Raw genomic sequence first — 22,853 nt, 5'->3', positions numbered from 1 at the left:
CACATCCCTAAAGCAGCTACTCAGCTGCTCCAGTAGATTCCACCATGGAGTTAATTACCAGTCTCACCATGGGGAACAACTACAACCAGCTGCCCAGGCAAGTTGACCCACAACCTTAACTACCACACAGACTCATACAACATTTATCCTTCTGTGATTAATTTATTTCACTCAGTATAATGTCCTCCAAGTTCATCCACCTTATGAGGTGATTCATGGATTCTTCATTATTCTTTAATGTTGCATACTATTCCATTGTGTGTATGTACCATAGTTTGGTTATCCACTCATCTGTTGATGGGCACATAGATTGTTTCCATTTCTTTGCTATTGTGAATAGTGCTGCAGGGAACACGAGTGTGCATATATCTATCTGTATCCCAGATCTCACCTCCAGCTGAGTTATTTTTTTAAAGTTAAACTTAGGTGTTACTTTGATGGATTTAAAAATTGCTTCTTACCATGGCCAATAATTAATAGCTTTGGAAGAGTGCAACTAATTTCTAGGTTGCTTTTTAAACCTCATTGCCCTTAAAAATCAACATTTAAAGTAAATCTGTGTCCTGAAATATAGACACCTTGTGAGATTCTTATGGACAAACATTAACACAGTCAATGATCATTATGTGCAGTATTTACATTCTATAAAGTTGCCAACACTGAATTTTCAAATACTGAACCATTGCTCCTAGGGGAAATACAGGCATACCTCAAGGATACTGTGAGTTCAGTTCCAGACCATACAATAAGGCAAGTATTACAATAAAGCGAGTCACACACATTTTTTTTTTTGTTTCCCAGTGCATATAAAAATTATGTTTACACTACACTTTAATCTATTAAGTGTGCAATAGCATTATGAAAAAGTTTGCAATACAGTGAGAATTACCAAAATATGACAGAGACATGAAGTAAGTGCATGCTGTTGGAAAAATGGCACTGACAGACTTGCTTCACACAGGGTTGCCACAAACCTTCCATTTGTAGGGAAAAAAAAAAAAAAGAAACAATGTCCACGAAGTGCAATAAAACAAGGCACGCCTGTACAGGGATTGGTTCCTGTGGCTCTCCAGTTACAACATTTGCATCATTTTTATCTGTCCAAATACCTTATTTGTTATACATTATTGATTTAGTAACATTGAACTTGTAGACAATGGCATTATAATTCATGCCTGAATGAAGTTTATTTAACGCATGTATTTTCTCCACAAGGCACGTTGCACACAGCCTTCTTGCACATAGGCACTACACACAGGGGTCATTGTAAGCAGTACAATCATCACCAAAAGCCACAAAAATGCAGAAAATATTAAGCTAAGTATACTGTGTGAGGGACACTTGTTTACAATATGAAAGCTGGAACAAAAAGGCAGAATGTTTTCTTGGTCAACCTCAGCAGGCAACATTTGTTCAGGGAACTTAAAATTTTCACCACTCACCACATGTATATGGTTATGAATGATCACAAAAGTGTGAGAAATGTGGATTTAGGGGTTACAAATAAATTTCAGTGAATGGGTGAATTGGCCAAAATGGGACTTGCAAATAATGAGAGTAGACTATATCTTGTTTTCAAATAATGTTTTATTTCCCCCATCTTCTTATTATCACTTGAAAGTAGTTATTTGACTAATAAAAGGATTATTTAGGTATACAATGTCTATTTTAGCCATATAAAAAGATGTGATTGGGCAATTAAGTTTTTATAACTTACAAAATGTCACTCATGGTGTAGTAAGATACTGAGGTCCTATCAAGCACATGGATTAAATTATATTTGAGAAATTTTAGAACTAACCTGGAAAAAAAATTCTGAAATATGGCTGAAATTGTGAGATGGTCTTTATTTATTTATTTTAAATTATACTGTATTAAGGTCTGGGTGAAAGTTTACACAGCAAGTTAGGTCTCATTTGACAATTTGCACACAAATTATCAGTGATGTTAGTTACATTTATCATAGTGTATCACTATTCTCTTTAATTGTGTTCAGTTTGTTCCATTTTCAGTACTCTGATTTCCCTCCCCTCTTATCTTTTCATTTTTGTTTTTTAGTAATTGTTGACTGGTCTCATATGGAAGGTTTTTAAGTAGAGCACCGGTCTACGGCTTTTTGTTGGTGGTGCTAGGGACCATCAAGTCGATTCCGACTCACTGCGACCCCATGTACAACAGAACAAAACACTGCCCTGTCCTGTGCTATCCTCACAACCCTTTTTATGCTTGAGCCCATCGTTGCAGCCACTGTGTCAATCCCATCTCATTGAGAGCCTTATCCTTTTTCACTGACTCTCCACTTTACCAAGCATGATATACTTCTCCAGGGACTAATTTCGTATGACCACATGACCAGAAAGGTGAGATGAAGTCTAGCCATTCTCAGTTCTAGGGAGCATTCTGGCTGTATTCTAGGATAGATTTGTTCATTCTTCTGGCAGCCCATGGTATTTTCAATATTCTTTACCAATACTACAGTTCAAAGGCATCAACTCTTCTCTGATTTTCCTTATTCATTGCCCAGCTTTCTCATGCATATGAGATTGTTGAAAACACCATGGCTTGGGTTAGGTACACCTTAATCTTCAAAGACATATCTTTGCTCTTCAACATTTTAAAGAGGTCTTTTGCAGCAAATTTGCTCCATGCAATACAGCATCTGATTTCTTAACTGGTGCTTACGTGGGTGTTGACTGTGGATCCAAGTAAAATGAAATCTTTGAAAACTTTAATTTTTCTCCATTTATTTTGATGGTGCTTATTGGTCCAGCTGTGAAGATTTTTTTTTTTTTTTTGATGTTGAGGTGTAAGCCATACTGAAGACTGTAGTCTTACATCTTCATCAGTAAGTGCTTCAAGTTATCTTCACTTTTAGCAAGCAAGGTTGTGTCATTTGCATATCACAGACTGTGAATGAGTCTTCCTCCAATCCTGATGCCACATTCTTCTTCATATAGTCCACCTCTCAGATTATTTGCCCAGCATACAGATTGAATAAGTATGATGAAAGGATACAGCCCTGACACACATCCTTCCTGATTTTAAATCATGCAGTATTCCCTTGTACTGTTCTAATGACAGCCTCTTGGTCTATGTATAGGTTCACAACCAACACAATTAAGTGTTCTGGAATTCCCACTCTGCAATGTTATCCATAATTTGTTATGATCACACAAAGTCTTTGCATACTCAATAAAACACAGGTAAACATCTTTTGTTACTCTTTGCTTTCAGCTTAGATCCATCTGATATCAGTAATGACACCCCTCATTCCATGTCCTCTTCTGAATCCAGCTTGCATTTCTGGAAGTTCCCTATCAATACACTGCTACAAATGTTTTTGAATTATCTTCAGCAAAATTTTACTTGCATGTGATACTAATGATATTGTTCAATAATATCCACATTCTGTTGCATCATCTTTCTTTGGAATGCACACAAATATCAATATCTTCCAGTCAATTGGCCAGGTAGCTGTCTTCCAAATTTCTTGGCATAAACCAGTAAGCACCTCCAGTGCTGCATCTATTTGTTGAAACATCTCAATGAATACCCCATCAATCCCTGGAGCTTTTTTTCCCCCTGCCAATTCCTTCAGTGCAACTTGAATATCATTGGCTCATTATCATATGCTACCTCTTGAAATGATTTATCTTCCTTTAATATCATTGGCTCATTATCATATGCTACCTCTTGAAATGATTTAACATTGAGCATTTTTTTTTTTTTGTACAGTGACTGTGTATTCCTTCCATCTTCTTTTGATGCTTCCTGCATTGTTCAATATTTTGCCCATTGAATCCTTCAATATTGCAACCTGAGGGTTGAAATTTTTCTTCAGTTCTTTCAGCTTGGGAAATGCTGAGCATGCTCTTCTCTTTTGCTTTTCTAATTCCAGGTCTTGGCACATATCATTATACTTCTTTACTTTCTCTTCTTGAGCTGCCCTTTGAAATCTTACATTCAGCTCTTTTGTTTCAGCATTACTTCCATTTGCTTTGGGTACTCTCTGTTCAAAAGCAAGTTTCAGAGTCTCTTCTGACATCTATTTTGGTCTTTTCTTCCTTTCCTGTCTTTTTAATGACCTTTTGCTTTCTTCATGGATGAGGACACCCCAAAACTTGTCTGGGCTTCAGTCATGAGTGTTCAATATATCAAATCTATTCTTCAGATGGCCTCTAAATTCAAGTGGGATATACTCAAGGTCATATTTTGGCTCTCATGGGTTTGTTTTAATTTACTTCAGCTTCAAGTTGAACTTGCATATGAACAATTGATGGTTTTGCCACAGTCAGCCCCTGGCCAAGTCTGACTGATGATATTGAGTTTCTCCATCATCACTTGCCACAGGTGTAGTTGATTTGATTCCTGTGTATTCCATCTGGTGACGACCATGTGTATAGTCACTGTTTGTTATTTTAAAAAGGTATTTTCAGTTTATAAGTCATTGGTCATACACAATGCTATCATGCTATGTCTGGCATCATTTCTATCACCAAGGCCATATTTTCCAACTATTGATGCTTCTTTGTTTCCATTTTCCCATTCCAATCACCACTAATGATCAATACATCTTGATTACATGTTTGGTCAATTTCAGACTGCAAAAGTTTGTAAAAAAAAATATATCTTCAGTTTCTTCATCTTTGGCTTTAGTGGTTGGTGAGTAAATTTGAATAATAGTTGTATTAACTTGTAGGTGTCTTCCTTGTAGGTGTATGGATAACATCCTATCACTGACAGCATTGTACTCAAGGATAGATCTTTAAATGTTTTTCTTGATGATGAATGCAGCACCATTCCTCTTCAATTTGTCATTCCTGGCATAACAGACCATATGACTAATTCAAAATGGCCAATGGCCAATGTCAGGCCATTCAGCCCACTAATATCTAGGATATCAATCTTTATGCATTTGATTTCATTTTTGACAACTTCCAGTTTTCCTAGATTCATACTCTGTATATTCCATATTCTGATTATTATTGTTTGCAGCTATTTCTCTCATTTTGAGTTGTGCCACATCAGCAAATGAAGGTCCCAAAAGCTTTACTACATCCACTTCATTAAGATTGACTCTACTTTGAGGAGGCAGCTCTTCTCTAGCCATATTTAAATCCCTTCCAACCTGCGGGGCTCATCTTCCTGGAGTATATCAGAAAATGCTTTCCTATTATTCATAAGGTTTTTTAGTGGATGATACATATTTTTTTCTTTTTGTCAGAAGTGAATCTGGCCATGTCCTTCCTCCTAGTCTGTCTTAGTCTGGAAATTGTTTTTCTTTCTTTCTTTTCTTTTTTTTTTTTTGACTATACAAAAGTATTAAATTGTGTGGATCATAACATATTATGGATAACATTTTGACAAATGGAAATTTCAGAACACTTAATTGTGCTAATGAGGAACCTGTACATAGACCAAGAAGCAGTTGTTCAAACAGAACAAAGGGATATTGCATGGTTTAAAATCAAGACAGGTGTATGTCAGGGTTGTATCTTTTCACCATACTTATTCAATTTGTATGCTAAGTAAATAATCTGGAAGCTGGATTTTATGAAAAAGAGTGTGGCATCAGGATTGGAGGACGACTCAGTAGCAAACTGCAACATGCAGGTAACACAACCTTGATTGCTGAAAGTGAGGATAACTTTAAGCTCTTATTGATGAAGATTTAAGACTACAATCTTCCTTACAGATTACACCTCAACATAAAGAATACAAAAATCCTCACACCTGGGTGAATAAGCAACATCATGAAGAGTGGTGAAAAGACTGAAGTTCTCAAAGATTTCATTTTACTTGAATCCACAATCAATGCCTATGAAAGCAGCAATAAAGAATTAAACTTTGTATTGCATTGGGCAAATCTGCTGCAAAAGACCTCTTTAAAGTGTTAAAGAGCAAAGATGTCACTTTGAAGACTAGGTGCCCTTAACCCAAGCCATAGTATTTGCAATCACTTCATATGCATGAGAAAGCTGGAGAATGAATAAGGAAGATCAAAGAAGAAGTGATGGCTTTGAATTGTGGTGTTAGAGAAAAATATTGAAACTACTGTGGATTGCCAGAAGAATGAACAACTCTATCTTGGATGAAGTGTAGCTGGAATGTTCCTTAGAAGTGAGGATGGCCAGACTTCTCTCATACTTTGGTTATGTTGTCCAAGGGACAAGTCTGAAGAAGGGTATCATGCTGGGTAGAGTAGAGGGTCAGAGAAAAAGGGGAAGTTCCTAAATGAGATGAATTGACACAGTGGCTGTGATGATGGACTCAAGCATGGCAATGGTTGTGAGGTTGGCACAGGGCTGGGCAGTATTTCATTCTTTGGCACATAAGGTCACTATGAGTTGGAACTTACTCTACAACACCTAACAACAACAAAATCATGACTATCACATTGCAAATATCCATTCAGTACCTCAGAACTATAAAGCCCCTAGAGAAAGAAAGATCATCAAGCTTTTCTTCTGAGACATCTCTGGGTGAGCTCAAACCTCCAACCTTTTGGTAGCAGCCAACCACATTAACTCGTGTTCAGAGGAGGCAGGCAGCACACTCAGTTGGGATCATTAGAGAAGACTTAAATGAGGAGGAAAAAATTTCAGAAAATAAATGATGACTCATTAACTGTATACTCTTTGGCAGCAGGGAAGATCACATTTGCATTTCAGTATTTGTCAGAACAGGCATGGTTCAATGTTTCACCTATCTTTGGTGTTCAATAAACATAGCATGAGAGTTCACTTCTCAATGCTACAGTGCAATGGTACAGAGAGTTTGACGAGTCTCAAGACTGTGAAAGACCTGACTTAGTTTCTTAGAGGTGCTAGAATAGAAATGCCAGAAATGGGTGGCTTTAATGAACAGTAATTTATTTTCTCACAGAATTCATTGCACAACTCTAGGTGAAGGCTTTTTCTCTGTCGGCTCTAGGGCAAGGTCTTCATCTTTTTTCAGCTTCTGTTCCTTAGTTCCTTGGCGATCTTCATGTGGTGGGTATGTTCCCCTCCATTTGGGCTTCCTTCTCTGTGCCTCATCTGCTCTTTTAACATCTCAAAAGTGACTGGTTTAAGGCACACCTACACTGATATGGTCTCATTAACATAACAAAGAAAGACCTATTGCTAAATGAAATTATATCCACAGACCTAGGGGTTTGACTTATAACACATAGTTTTGGAGGACACAATTCAATTCATAATAGATCAATTTTGACTTGTGATCTGGAGAGATAATAAATTTCGTATTATGAATTTCTGGCCCTTCGGCTTTAAGAAAAATAAAGAATAAAGATCTTCATCTTCATATCAGAGATACATGCTACACTGCCTCTAGGCCACGTGCCTTGTCAGACCACAAATGAAAAAATATCTGGTTTTGTAATAATACATTCTGCCACTCAGCTCTTTACTTCTTTGTATGAGTGTGAGAATGTTGAACAGGGAAGAGCCAACCTAGAGAGCCATCACCAGGAGAAGACAGAAGTGTAACATGGTGGGTGCATTTCATGAAAATAGTGAACAGATGTCTAAAGCTCTGCACTATATGGATATATGGTAACACAGGTATCTTGTAAACATAATATTCAGTAGAAAATGTAAGAAAAGGAATAAGAGCCAGAGGTCATCACATCATCTGTTGTTGTTGTTATGTGCCGTCGAGTCGGCCCCATCTAGGGAAATAAAAATACACCCAAATAACACTATTCAGCACAATGTAAGGATACATGTATAGTCAAAGATATTTATTAGAGTGGGTGCCTTCCATGGATAGTAAAAGAATAAAGAATGAGAATTGGGGTGAAGGAGAAAATAAAATAAAACAAAGAAGGACCTTGAAAAGATCACTGAAGAGGTGTGTGATTAATTCACACTTTGTTTTGGACATCAAGAAAAAGGGATGGGGGGATATGAAATGAGGTTTATCTTCAAATGTCAAAAAAACTAAATGCAATAAAAGATTCACACAATAATCACTGAGAGCAACTATGTAAGTTTTACAATTATTATAATCACTGGCAAACAAAAAATACAGAAATAACAATATAATATGCAAAGTAAAATTTATGCATATTATAAAGTTCATTTTTTGGGGGCCTCAACTACATGGCTCAAAGTGACATTGGGTGCATTGGGATTAGCAAGAAGAGTGGGGCTATTCATTATAATGGGAGCTCTGGTAGCATAGTGCCTAAGGCACTTGACTTCTAACTAGAAGGCTGGGGTTTCAAACCCACCAGCCACTCCTGGGAAGGAAGGTTGGGCAATTACTTCCATAGTGATACTGCCTCAGAAACCCAAGGAGGGGTCACTATTAGTTGGGTCTGACTCGACGGCACATAACAACAACAACCACCACATTCATTATAATAGGAAGAGATAGAGTACACAGGATTCTACCCACAGGTCTTCTACACAGAAAAGCATCCCACAGCTCAGGAACCAATACAGTACTTGAGACTATTATCTAAAGCATTACATGATATATAAGATCATTATTGAGTAGGAATCCAGTAGTGACATTTGCATTTGAGACTAGTAGTTACGTTTATTATGCCTTATCATTAAAAATGTACATTCTAGTAAATTATATGTCTATGTATTCAAAAACTAAGGAGTAATGTCTACCTTGAACATATCAGTGAGAATATTCCCCAGAACAGCCACTGACAGAAAAATATGAATAAACAGAAAGAGATTGTTTACTTCTCTATACAATGAAGGATCCATGGTTTCACATGGAGTGAAATTAGAATCAGAATTTTCCCTCTTTCTCACTGTTTCCAAGTTGAAAACTAGATTCCAATTTAAATTAAATGAGTGCTAAGAACACTGTGCCTTTACTGCTCTCAACACAGAATTCCATTTGCTATTCCCTTGTTCTAGCTGCTGTTTTTTAAACTTATCTTGAAAAGAATTGTGGTTATCTTCATCCTCTGTCTCTGAGATGATCTCCATTTTCTGAATGATGAGTTTAATGAGCTCAAACTGTTTTTCCTGAAGAGAAGTGAGATCCTTTAACCTAAAAGACATATACATACATACATACATACATACATATATATAATGAATTGTTTTCCAATTATATTTTCAGCCCCTCTGAGTATAGGAGGGCCTAGGTATGACAAGTGTTCTATATCAGATTTATTATGCTCAGGTTATGTCCTCAGGGGAGACATAATCCTTATTAAAAAAAACCTCACTGCTGTCAAGTCGATTTGACTCATAGCGACCCCTCCTTGGGTTTCTGAGGTAGTATCTCTATGGGAATAGATTGTCCAGCCTTCCTTCTGAGGAGTGGCTGGTGGGTTTGAACCACCAGCCTTCTGGTTAGCAGTCAAATGCCTTAGGCACTACACAGAGCTCCCATAATCCTTATGGAATACATGTTTTTGAAGTTTGCCAAAATAAATCATCACAGAATTTTAGAACTGGGTAGATCCCTAAAAATTTCCAAGGCAACAGAAAGTTTAAGTGATTTTTCCTGATATTACACTATTAGTTAATAGCTAGATTATTTTTTGTTCTCATTTTAAAGATTAAAAAACTGTTGCACAGATTGGTTAAGTAACTTGCTCAGAGTCACACAGTAAGTAGTGGAGTAGGTCTTTCAACTCAGATAAACTAATCCTAAAGCCCTCATGCTTTACAAGCACACATTTGTATATAGCTTCTTCCTGGATTCTCAAAAGCCAAGAACTTCAGAACTTTGATGCATGAAGTATGAATGCAGGTGGTTCATGAACACATTTTAAGTCATTGCCCCTAATATTAAGGAAATCAGCACTTTAATTTTCATTTACTTACTTCTTAGAAGGCAAAGTGATTGATCTATAGCAGTAAATAAGTTGTTAGCTCTAAAAAATGTCTCCTGATTTTTGACATACTAGCATCATCAATAAAGCATGACTTAATATGTTGTTATTAGCTGCTGTTGAGTCAACCCTGAACCCACGGCAATCTCATGCCAACAGGATTGGACTGTGGTGATCTATAGGGTTCCACTGGCTGATTTTCAGAAGTAAATCACCAGAACTTCCTTCTACATCTGTCTTCTTTTGGAAGCTCCTCTGAAATGTGTTCAGCATCAATGTAACATGCAGGCCTCTAATGACAGACAAGTGGAGGCTGAGTTGGCAGCTGAAACAGCCGGGAGTCAAACTTCAGTCTCCCTCAGGGAAGGTGAGAATTCTGCCACTGAGCCACTACTGCCCCCGGTGACTTAATATACAAGATAAATAAACAATATAACCTTATGTCATTCATCATTATTTAAGAATTTTAAGTTTCTCAAATATAGATAGAAGGAAAAAGACAGACCTGTACTTCTGCTTCAATATTTCTGTTTCTAAAGATGTATCGACATTTGGTACTTCTTGTCTTGTTTCTTGGATGGAGAACATACAATGAAATATACACTGTGAGATAAAATATAATAGTTATTCAAATCGAACTCAATTCAGGAAACATTTCTTGAATATGTGCCATGACTCAGTCATTGCGCCAATTGCATAAATAGTCACAAGACAAAGCTTTGAACCTCGAGGAGCTCAAAGTCTGTTACAAGAAACAGGAATGTGAAGAGTTCTAAAACAAAGCCATATATATTATAGTAAAAGAAAGTGCAAGATCTAGAAATAATATAGAAGAAGGAGTAACCTGGGGTTGGTGATTGTTTAGGAAGGCCTTGACTGAATCACTTTATAATTCCCAGGAAAAACATTCATTGTAAGTGGAGTCTCTCCATATAGGATTGTTCGTTAACTCGTACAAGCTGCTCTGCATCGTTATGCAACACCAGAGTCAACCAAAAAAATTTCACATGGGGAAATTTCCAAAAACTTATCTCATTAATTTTTGTTTTAATTTAGTGTTTTTAAAACCATAGATAGGATCCCTGATGGCACAATGATTAAAGTGCTCGCCTGCTAACCAAACGGTCAGCAGTTTGAACCTACCAGCTTCTCCAGTAGAGAAGGTTAGGCAGTCTGCTTCAGCATTGGAAACTCTATGGGGCACTTCTACTCAGTCCTGTAGCCTTGCCATGAGTCAGAATTGACTCGACGGCAGTGGGATTAAATATGGACAGACTGGAGAGGCTCAAAGGCAGATGTGAAATGACCAGTAATCAGGTATTTCTAAGGAATCCAGGCAAGGGAAGGTAGGAATTTGTACAGGCCATCCTGGAGGTCAAGTGGACAAAACAAGGGTACTGAGCGGACATGAGCGGAGACAGGGAAAGTAGGGAGGTGTTAAGGCTCCTGAGAGGCTGGGTGCACAGGCAAATGAATAGCGTTGATATTAATTGAGCTAAGGAACTCTGAAGAAGGACCGGCTTCTTTCACTTTTTCTACAACAGGTGTGGGGAGGAGTGGAGCATGGGAGGAGTGAAGACCATGAGTCTGTTTTCAATATGCTGCATAGAGGCCTGTGAGACATATAAATGGAGATGTCAGCGAGGTTGCTGGATGTATGGGTCTGGAACTCAAAGGAGAATTACTTGCTGACCATTCTGTGGTTAGGTAGTAATTTCAACTATGGATATGAGTGAAATCAGGGCAGGAGTGTAGATTTAGAAGGCAGTCTAGCCCAATGCTCAGATTGACTTCATCGTTTTATGATTACACAGAGGAAAATTAGCCTGCAACAAACTCAGAAAGAGCACTCATTAAGGCTGGGGGAATCCAAGGCATGGTCAGCATTAGCATCCAGGTCTTCTGACACTTTAGTATACGCTTTTTCCCATTATCATGCATTATCCCATTATCATGGCTTCTGCTTAGACTTTTTCTTTTTAATTTTTATTGTGATTTGGGTGAAAGTTGACAGAGAAAATTCACTTTCCATACAGCAGTTCATATACATTTAGTCTCAAGTCATTGACTACAATTTCCCACAATGTAACAACTCTCTTCCCACTTCCTCCCCAGAGTTACCTCTTCCCTGTGTTCTTCCCTCCCATGCACTCCTGCAACCTGGAGCTGTCTCCCTCTGCAAATACTGCCCTTCTGTTCTCCTATGCTTGATCACTCCAAGTAGTGTAGCTACCTGATTCAGCCCATATGCCTGTCTGCTATTTGGCTGGAAGCCACAGGAGTGAGTTCAATTCCAGACCTGAAGAGCAGCCAAGGTCCATAGTCTCAGGAGTCTCACCAGGCTCTATCAGACCAGCAAACTTGGTCTTTTTTTTTTTTTTTTTTTATGATTTTGAGTTTTGTTCCACATTGTTCTCCCACTCTATCCAGAATCTCCTGCATAGATCTCCGAGTGGTTGACCGTGGTAGTTATTGATAAGAATCATTAGTTAACATCTGGAATCTTTACACAGAACACCATCTAGTTCTTTTGGGCTCAGGGTCATATATTCTACCTAGAGTTTGATCATTTTGTGTATTTCCTATAATGCTTAACCATGCACACACACACACCTGCACAAAAATATTAGTATGTGATAAAGAAAAACAAAGTAAACTTGCACACACACAGACACACACACAAAGAACCACTTGAATGGCACAGCTGAATCACACACCCACCTGCTCTCCCAGGGACGTGGTGTGTATTCAACACAGATGTTACAGGAGCCTCCTGGAAGAGGAAAGCAAATGTCTCCCTCTCCCTTGCCTATCACCTTCACTTCAACTATTTCTTTTCCACAAGCAGAGCAGACACAAAGTCTGTAAAAGGGTATCCTTAAGGACAGCACAAAATGAGTGCCAAGTAGGATGATGTTACTTATGCAGGTAATTGCCACACTGCACTTACTATTAACCCTCCCTGGTATCTGGGTCTGTTGGGGTACACGGTGATGCTCGGCTGATCCACTTTGCGTAGGAACCAGATCGGCAGCTTCTTCTCTAAGCTGGTATGAAGTTTCACCTAAAATTCATTGTGAGTTATTGAAACATTAGTTAGCATCTGGAATCTTTACACAGAACAGAGTAATCACTAATACAGCAAAATGAAACCTGACTCATATATGCTGAATTATGTCCAAGCAGCTGGGCTGGATGGGTCTCCTGAGCCCCAGCCCCCAGTCATCTGCCCCCACCTCTCACCTCATCCACCGATAAGACAGACAAAGGTAGCAATCTGCAGCTGTTGGGCAAGTTTTTTTAAAGAAGAAATTCAATTTATATCAGCAGATAGTTATTGTACAGGGAAGTGGGAGAGACACTGGCGATAGAAAGAAGAAAAAGACTTACTTTTTCTTCTTATTTACAACACTCTTGGAGTGGACGATACTGGGGAATGGGAGTGTTTTAACAAAAGAGAGGAAGCTGGGAGAATATAAAGACAACCAGTAAAAGTCTTAGAACTAGTGTGTCTAAGAGCATTTTAGAAATCTTTAATGCTGTGCTATTAGGTGCAAAATAGTTTATATATGATGTCTTTTAAGAATAATGTGTGTTTTCTAGAGATAAAGTCTTTTGTCTTGTTTAATAATTTTACTTTGCATTTTAATTCTTATATTGTCAATCTTTCTGTGTGTTTGTCAAACTTATTTTTAACCTTTCATTTTTTTAATAGTCCTTTGTGTCTGTTGTTTATATGTGCTTATTGTAATCACCATGTAATAAGATTTTACTTTCTAATCTGAGACACATGCTTTTTAATACAGTCCTTTAACTGATGTATATTGATAAGTAGTGAGAGGGTAAGGACATCCCTGATCACACTGTTTAAAACTATAGCCCTCAGCCCCCATATAGCACACTCCCTATCTGTCTTCTCTGCTATTTTCAGTGTTTATCACCATTTAACATATTATATATTTTCTTTATTACTTAGTGTCTTTGGTCTCCCAGAAGAACAGAAGCTACATATCTTTTCCTGTTTTCTGTTGAATCTCCAGCTCCTAGAATAGTGCCTGGCACATAATAATTTCTCAATAAGTATCTATTGAATGAAAGAATTACAATTACTATACAGTTTGATCCTAATTCCATCATCCTTTTTGTTCTTATATTTTGTTTCATTTCCACTTTCTTGCTGTTTATCGTATATGTGTTTATGTCTCTATACTTATAATTGTGCTTGTTGTTGCTGTTGTTATGTACCGTCGAGTCAGACCTGACTCACAGCAACCCCTCCTTGGGTTTCTGAGGCGATATTACTTATGGAAGTAGATTGCCCAACCTTCCTTCCAAGGAGTGACTGGTGGGTTTGAACTGCCAGTCTTCTGGTAGCAGTCAAGTGCCTTAGGCACTATGCTACCAGAGCTCCCATAATTGTGCTTATACAATTAGTATAATATATATACTAATTGTGCTTGCTTTTATTCTTTTTGATTCAAAAGATTAACATCCTATTACTGATTATATTACTTGATATCTGTAAGTTGATGTAATTCATAATCAAATCAATATTCTATAATAACAAAATCAAAGAAGAGTAGTAACTTTTAACTCTCTCCTGTAGAAATTAGAGATTTAAATGTTCTTTTATTTCTTTGTTCTTCTTTCCTCTACTTCCTGCCTTTTACAACTAAGTCTGGAAGGAGAACCTATGATTGCTAGACTTTTTTAAAATACAAAATTTTCTTCTGCTAAATATCTTATATTTTTACACCTAATATATAATTATTACACATATATCTATTATTACACATATGTAATTATTCACACAAGTTTGATTGTTTAATTGGAGTCAGTGTTTACCACCATTGCTTTTATACTAATTCCTTAGAGTTGTTAACTTTGATTTATTTCTTACTTGGCCTCTGTGGATCCTAATAGATCATTTTTGGAGACCTAATAAGTCTAAAAATAACTCATTAGCCTTCACGCATGAGTAATAACTTAGTTGGCATATAATTCTTGATGTTGTAACATTTTGCCTTCAAAACTCCTTGCCATCTCCTCCATCAAGACCTGGCCTTTTATATTTCAGAGAATTTTGAAGTAGGCATGTTTTTTTGTTCCTTTGATTTATGCTTGAGAATTTCTGCCATGTTTTTCCCCTTAATCCTTAATCATCAAAACTGTTGTGAAGATATGCTGAGGAGTGAGTCCCTTTTCATTAATTTTACCGGATATATAGTGAGCGTTCTTGATCTGAAATTTCACTTTAACTTCTAATAACTTTTTCTTTTTCGCATTATTTGGGAATAGATACTAGTTAAAATTTCAATCCTACTCTCCTTATCTTTATATAAATTTCCCTTCATCTCTAAATTTTTAATGTAGTTTAGATATTCTTAAGTGCAACCTTCACATTGTCAATTGGATTTTCTTTATCATCACTTCTTCTTTTCACTATCTCAAATTTAGATTTTAAAGCTGCTATTATATTTGAGATTCTCTTCCTGTTTTTCTTATTATTTCATCTAAGGCTCTTTCATTTCTACCTTCCTCTTGATTTTTCTCTCCTTTTAACTTCCAGATTAAAAAAAAAAATGCTAAGTTTTCTTATGTTTTATTGACAATAAGGAGTAGAAGTGTTTCTTTCCTTTTTATAACAAATAATTTTTAGGGTCTTCTTTTTCTCTTAGCTCTTTAGGGTAATATTCCTTTTCCCTTTCCATATTTATTTTTCATAGGTCATACATTATTATTTACCTACTCAAAGTTATTTAGGAAGGATCAATTTAGGCACAGTGTTTGATACAGTACATGGTGTACCCTGACTCTGCTCACTATCTACATTAGAGCTGGTGGATTGTCTCTTTTAAATAGAGTCTCAAAGGAAGTTAGCAAGCAAAGCTCTGATTCTAATCTTGGTCTTGTGGGATCCACTGAATGTGACCATACTGAAGTAAGGAAGCATCTTTGCCTCCTCTAACTATTGGGTTTGTCACATTGAAGATTAAGATGTACTCCATGAGTTTTCTTTCCTTATTATAGATAGACAGGTAGTTAGAGAGAGAGAGAGAGAGAGTTTATGAAGTGTCTACAGCTGCCAGCATAGTGCTAGTAGTTGGGAATACCAATACTGAAAAAACAACCAAAGAGCTCCCAGATACTCATAATCTGTCTCTGAGGAACTTTCAGTTTATGCAATGAATACATCCCCCAGCATGCACTGCTCCCAGGGATCTTTCTATCTCTACCTGAGTCCCAGCTGACTTTCTGAGAGGACCAAATGTCCGCATGTAAAATGCATTACTACCTGTCTCTTCAGGTCCTGGGTTCTGTTGCATCCTAAGACTTAGGCTTTTGAATGGATGCAGAGAGTTGATCAAATAACAACTCATGGAAAATAGGAGAATGGATTCCTGGTTTTCTAGGCAATGCTGTTCTTGATTCGAAATGGGGAACAGATAATATGGAAATACTTGCTTTGGCTGTCTCTTTCACAACTCTTTATGCTATACTGTTTCAGGGAGCAGAGAAAACAGAATACAGGATTATGCTTTCCAAACTAATCCCACTGACACTGCAGTTTGGTGGTCTTTCTCCCAGAAGTTTTATCTAGTGCTGTTGCTCATTTTCTTCTTTTTATTATTTCCTTCATATTTTCAAGAGTTTTTAGTTTTTAGTTAAGAAGCACCACTAAAATGCCTGCCATGAGTGTTTACATACCCCTTTTCCTCTCCTTATCAACCATACCTTGAGTCCACAACTCCATCTTTGTTTATGTAATAACCTGTCATTTGCTCTTCTCTTCTCCAATCTTTCCCCACTAAGCCAAGATAGTAACAGACCATCTTAAATACCATTATCATTTTGTTACTATTCTTCGTAAGGGTTGATAATAACTATCCACTTACTATCAAAATAACCTGAAGCACTTCATCTTTAACTGTTCTTTCTTTCAAAGCTAAGTTTTATTTTTCCTTTGTTATGTTTTAACAAAACCCTTCATTATCTGGGGCAACCTCATTACCCTCTAACATGAGCCATCCTCCCAGTTACTGCTCCATAGCCATGGTCCCCTAGCAAAGGCCTTTGGACCTTTGCTCATGCTCTTCTTTCTAGAATAGCCTCCCTACCTCTCAAATCCTTCAATGTCCATCTCACATGTCAGTCCTTCCATGTAGTATCCCCTTAGTTATTTTTGCATTTACTTAGTTTTGTGCCTCATAATTTAGCCAATTAGTTCTTATGTTTTTGTTCTTTAATGCCCCAGTCTCTTTGGATGGTTGTTGTTAGGTGCCATGGAGTTGGTTCTGACTCATAGCAACCTTATGTACAAGAGAACAAAACATGGCCCAGTTCTGTAACAGCCTCACAACAATTGCTATGTTTGAGCCCATTGTTGCAAGAACTATGTCAATCCATCTTGTTGAAGATCTTCCTCTTTTTCCTCACTCTCTACTTTACCAATCATGATATCCTTCTCTAGGGACTGGTCCCTCCTGATAACATGTCCAAAGTACTGGAGACCAAGTCTCACCATTCTCATTTCTAAGGGGCATTATGGCTGTATTTCTTCCAAGACAGATTTGTTCATTCTCTGGCAGTTCATGGTATAATCAATATTCTTTTCCAACAGCATAACACAAAGATCAGTTCTTCTTTGGTCTTTGCACTGGTGCCATGTAATATGCAAGCTAAGTCACAAAGTATCATGTCTAAGAGCATGAACTTTGAAGTTGGACAAGTCCTGGGTTCAAATCCCAGCTGTTTCACTTATGAAGTGACTTAATCACTCTAAGTTATCTGTTTCCCTGTATTTTTAAAATCAGGATAAGAAGAGGATCTTTGTAATACAGTCTTTATGAGGATTAAATGAGATTATGGATATAAAATCCTCAACAGAATGCCTGGCACAAAGAAAGCTCTCCATAAACAGTTGTTACTATTGCTGTTACTATTACTTCATACATAAAATGGTTTTGAGTTGAATATTGATATGTCATACTCAATGTTTAATTGGTGTGCTCTGTACATTAAACTTACTAATTAAAGGATTACATCCCTTTAATTCCTTTGCATTCTTATGATAAATTACACTGTACTTTGCACATACCATGTACTGGAATATTGTTTTTTTTAAAAATACAAATGTCAATGTATAGATGAATGAATAACAGAGAAGAAAGTAGTGTGACATATGTGTGAAGAGAAGGCTATATATCTTAGTAAGAGTTTTTTCTTTATCTATAATGGGCCTTGGGAGCTCTGGTAGCATAGTGGCTAAGACACTTGCCTGCTAACCAGACGGCTGGCGGTTCAAACCCACCAGCTACTCCTCGGAAGGAAGGTTGGGCAATCCTACTTCCGTAGTGATACTGCCTCGGAAACCCAAGGAGGGGTCGCTATGAGTCGGGGCCGACTCGACGGCACATAACAACAACAACAACAATAATGGGCCTTTAAACTGGTCCTGCTTTCTGAATGCATGTATTCAATTGTCCATGAGATGATTTTGAAACATGAAAGATTCTCATTCAAATTTGAGATTTAGAAACAAAGTAAGCAAGAATGTAGAAAACTAAGATGACGGGGAACTACCTCACAAGATTCAGCAGCCAAAGGCCCATCCTAAAATTTCAACTCTAGCAAATTTCAAATCAAATCATTTAGCGAAACGAGAGAGTGAGACACTGAGTGAGAGAGAGAAAGAGAGAGAGAGAGAGAGTGTGTGTGTGTGAGAGAGAGAGAGAGAGAGAGCTATCATGGTAAAAATTTCAGTATAAATACACTGAGGAGACCTTGCAATTCCATGGCCAATGTATGAAGAAGTCCTTTAAACAGTTGGGCTGTGACAGACATATCACTCAGTGCCTGGGATGTTCTTGGCCCAGCAGCATCTGGGTGGCCACAAGCTGACATGAAAAGAGGCCTTCATGGGTAATTTCCCAGTTCTCTGCTTAGATTTTTCTGGGTCATTTTTTCTTTATCATGTAGTGGTTCTGTTTTTGTGTCAACTTGGCTAGGGCTGGTTGAGTGGCTGGGCAGCTGGATGTAGTATTCCCCATAATGAGACTGGTAATCAACTCCATGGTGGAATCTACCACAAGCAGCTGAGTAGCTGCCTTTGGGTAGTGGTCTGCTTCCTGTATATAAGCAGTAGCTTTGGGAATGGTCTCTAGTTTATGGCACGCTTGGACCCTGCATGTAGCCATATTGTTGTTCAGCAGCCTGCCATGCTCTGCCAACCTTGGGACTTAAATGGACTTCCATTAATGACCTGTCAATCTTGGATTTGTCAGCCTCAGCAGCCAGCAGCTGTCTGAGTGAATAAATGCCTCTAACTTCAGTGGGCCAGGAGCAGGAGGCAGAGCTGGACCCCGAGGTTGAGGGGCTTTCACTCAGCCCCTAGAGCCTGGCACTTTGAACTTGGACTTAAAGCCTCCAAACTGTAAGAGAATAAACTCCTGTTTGTTAAGGTCATCCCATTTGTGGTATATATTCTTGTCAGAGCAGCACTAGGTAACCAGAAACATGTTATCATTTTTTTTTTTTTAATCATTTTGAAGAATAGACCAGAGAACATACAATCAGGCATGGTATGTTACTTCTCAGTATTGAGAAAATATCTGTATAAAATTACTAAGTTCTCAGAAAATTAGTTAATCTTATATATGAACAATTACAATGGTGCTAATTTCTATAAGTGTCAAATATAACAGTCACCTGCATAGCAATCCTCTTCAATAATGCATGTTTTTGTACCTCAGCAATGTCACCAACTGCCAAACCAATCTGCAGGATAACATAGCATTGAATCATTACCAGTTTTATGGTTTATCTAAGAATACATGTAAAGTCTTGCTGGTTAACTTTTGACAGGTAAGTGAGGGAGTGGGCATGTAACTTATCAATAATGAGGTCAAAATGCTTTAATAATACACTTGAAAGAAAACTGAAAAACCTATATACTTTTGCAACAGGGATGTCCACATTGGCGGGTCTAGTAATCCTAAGTGTTATCATGAAAACTTGACAGACTCAATATAATCCGGAATTCATTTCACTTTAAAATAAAAATATGTGATACATGTTGGAGAGGACAGGAGTAATGAGATATCAAATGCAAGTTGGTTCAGCCATACAACATGGTGGAAAACTTCAGGAGTTTATGATCTAAGGAAGATAATACTGACTTGACAACATGGGAAAGTTAAAACATTAAAGTGAAGAAACGAGTTTGTATCTTGTATATGTTGACAGGGAAAGTTACACTTCAAGGGTAGGTGAAGGTCTTGTAAAAACCATTTAGGAATCTATGGTAGTTAGAATTAGGTGAGGGGAAGCTATTAGCTCAGTTCTGTTTAATACATATTAATTAGTTACAGCCACTCATGTATTTGTTATCTACTTAGTACCTGCCAGTGCTGAGCCTGTGTCCTGCATGCTGTAACCAGAAAGGAGAAAACCAGTCTTGCTCTCAAGGAGCTGAAAGTCCAGTTAACTACATGGGGCAAGAGTTCTACTTGGGTCACCACTCTATACCCAATGCTTAGAACAGTGCAGGACACATAGTAGGTACACATAATATTTGCTTTGTGAATGAACAGTGAAAAGAGTAATATTCCATGGCCTGCAAATTAGAGCACTGACAGCCATATATAGTTGGCAGGTATGTTTTATTTGCCACTTTAATGTTTTGTTTTAAGAACTTGTAAGGCTTTAGGGGAAGTTTTTTCTAGTTTACAACAGGTCCAACAATGACAGAGCCACACACACTGCCTGCCACAACCCAGCACTAAATGAATGTTAAACAAATGCATTTCCCCCATGAAGGAAGATTAAGGAGGCTAAAATAATTATTATTACTGTATTTTCACAGTGACTAAGGCATTTGACTGCTGACCAGAAGCTTGGCAATTCAAACCTACCAGCCACTCCACAGAAGGAAGACTGGGCAATCTACTTCCATAAAAATTTACTGCCTCACACAGATTAGCAAATCACTATTGAAGAAAAAGAACAAAGTCGGTCTCACATTGTCAGATTTCAAAACCTACTATACAGCCACAGTAGTCAAAACTACCTGGTATTGGTACAATGACAGACACATAGACCAATGGAATAGAAGTGAGAACCCAGAAATAGATCCATTGACCTATGGTCAGCTAATCTTTGACAAAGGGCCACAATCCATTAAATGAGGAAGAAAATGTTTGTTTAATAAATGGTGCTGGCAAAACTGGATATCCACCTGCAGAAAAATGAAACAAGATCTGTCCTCACACCACACACAAAAACGAACTCCAGATGGATCAAAGACTTAAATGTGAAACCTAAAACATAAAGTTCCTCAAGGAAACAATAGGGACAAATTTAGGGGCCCTATATATGGCATAAATAGACTATCAAGCATAACTCAAAATGCACAAACAGCAGAAAAGAAAACAGATAATGGGAACTTCTAATAATTAAATTTTTATGTGCTTCCAAAGACTTCTCCAAATGAGTCAAAAGTGAACCTACAGTTTGGGAAAAAAAAAATTCGGCAATGACATATCTGACAAAGGACTTATCTCTAGAACTTATAGAAAACTCCAACATCTCCACAACAAAAAGACAAATAATCCATTTAAAAAACATGAAGACATGAATGAACACTTCACCATGGAGGATATTCAGGTGGCCAACAAACATGTGAAGAAATGCTCATGATCATTAGCCATTAGAGAGATGCAAATCAAAACAACAAGAAGATACCATCTTGCTCCAGCACTAGTAGCAAAGTTCAACAAGAAAGAAAACAAATGCTGGTGAGAATGTGGAGAGATTGGGACTCTCATACACTGCTGGTGGGACTGTAAAATGGTACAACCATTGTGGAAAGCAGTATGGCAACTCCTTCAAAAGTTGGAATTAGAAATACCATTTGACCCAGCCTTTCCATTAGTAGGTATATAGCCTAAAGAAGTGAGAGTCAGGACAAGAACAGATACATGTACACCCATGTTCATCATAGCAGTATTTACAATAGCAAAAAGATGGAAACAACCTAGGTGCCCATTAACAGAAGAATCGATAACCAAACTATGGTATATACACACAGTGGAATACTATGCAACCCTAAAGAATAATGTAGAATCTGCAAAACACCTCATAATGTGGATGAACTTGGACAACATTATGATGAGTGAAATAAGTCAATCACAGAAGGAGAAATATTGTATTTTCCATTATTGTAAAAAGTTAAGGAAAGGTTTACATATGGAAGGAAATTTTCTTTGTTGGTTACCAGGGGTAGGAGGGAAGTGGGGGGGGGCGCAGAACACTGTTAGATAGGTAGAGACAATTTATTTGTGTGAAGTGAAGGGCAATGTATCAAATGTGAGTGATCAACACTGTGGCACTGAGGAAGAAGAAGACATTGAGAGGTACATGGGAGGTACAGACAACAAAGACGAACCCTTGTGCACATACAATACTGTGTTGTCAGTGAAGGCAAACATGGATCAAGGGGTGGATAGACGGGTGGACAGGCTGAAATCTTAGGTATGTCAATGCAGTGGGGAGTGTGCCCAAGACCATGCGTTGGCAGACAATGTTTTTACAAGTGTATTGGTATGTTCTGTAAGAATTCCCAGGTATATAGTAGAGCTGACCAGGGACAAGGTTGTAGTCACTTCTTGGGCAGAGCCAGCTACCCAGAGGGACCGAGTAGTTGGACCTGTGGGCTCAGGACCATAGTTGCAGGGGACATCAAGTTCAACTGGCATAACATACTACACAAAACATTGTTCCAACTCCTACTTTGGCAAGTAGTGGCTGGGATCTTAAAAACTTGCAAGTAGCCATCTAGATGCAGCAATGAGTCTCTCTTCATCCAGAGTAGATAAGAATGAAGACAACAAAAGATGCATGGAAACAATTAGTCCAAATGACTGGTACACCATGCAATCCTCAGACTATATGACTATGAGACCAGAAAAACTAGACAGTGCCTGGCTACCACTGTCAAACACTTGGAGGGGGATCTATGTAGGAGATCTTGGATAGAGTG

The 22,853-nt window shown here is 37.8% G+C and overlaps 1 protein-coding gene across 1 annotated transcript in view; it reads right to left on the bottom strand.

The window, feature by feature from the left end:
• Nucleotides 1–8,822: 8,822 nt before the first annotated feature.
• TRPA1 (transient receptor potential cation channel subfamily A member 1) overlaps nt 8,823–22,853 on the bottom strand; it is a 92,639-nt gene continuing 78,608 nt past the window's right edge. Inside the window, exons 24-27 of the mRNA XM_007947353.1 lie at nt 19,523–19,591; nt 12,765–12,878; nt 10,320–10,417; nt 8,823–9,021 (exon numbers count right to left, since the gene is read on the bottom strand). Coding sequence (XP_007945544.1) covers nt 8,823–9,021; nt 10,320–10,417; nt 12,765–12,878; nt 19,523–19,591 — 480 coding nt within the window. The remainder of the gene's footprint in view (nt 9,022–10,319; nt 10,418–12,764; nt 12,879–19,522; nt 19,592–22,853) is intronic.

Source organism: Orycteropus afer, unplaced genomic scaffold (genome assembly GCF_000298275.1).
Source record: "Orycteropus afer afer isolate SDZICR_OR568_19922 unplaced genomic scaffold, OryAfe1.0 scaffold00181, whole genome shotgun sequence".
NCBI lineage: Eukaryota > Metazoa > Chordata > Mammalia > Tubulidentata > Orycteropodidae > Orycteropus > Orycteropus afer.
Note: the sequence above shows the minus strand (reverse complement) of the source record. Positions and strands in the feature narration are given on the sequence as shown.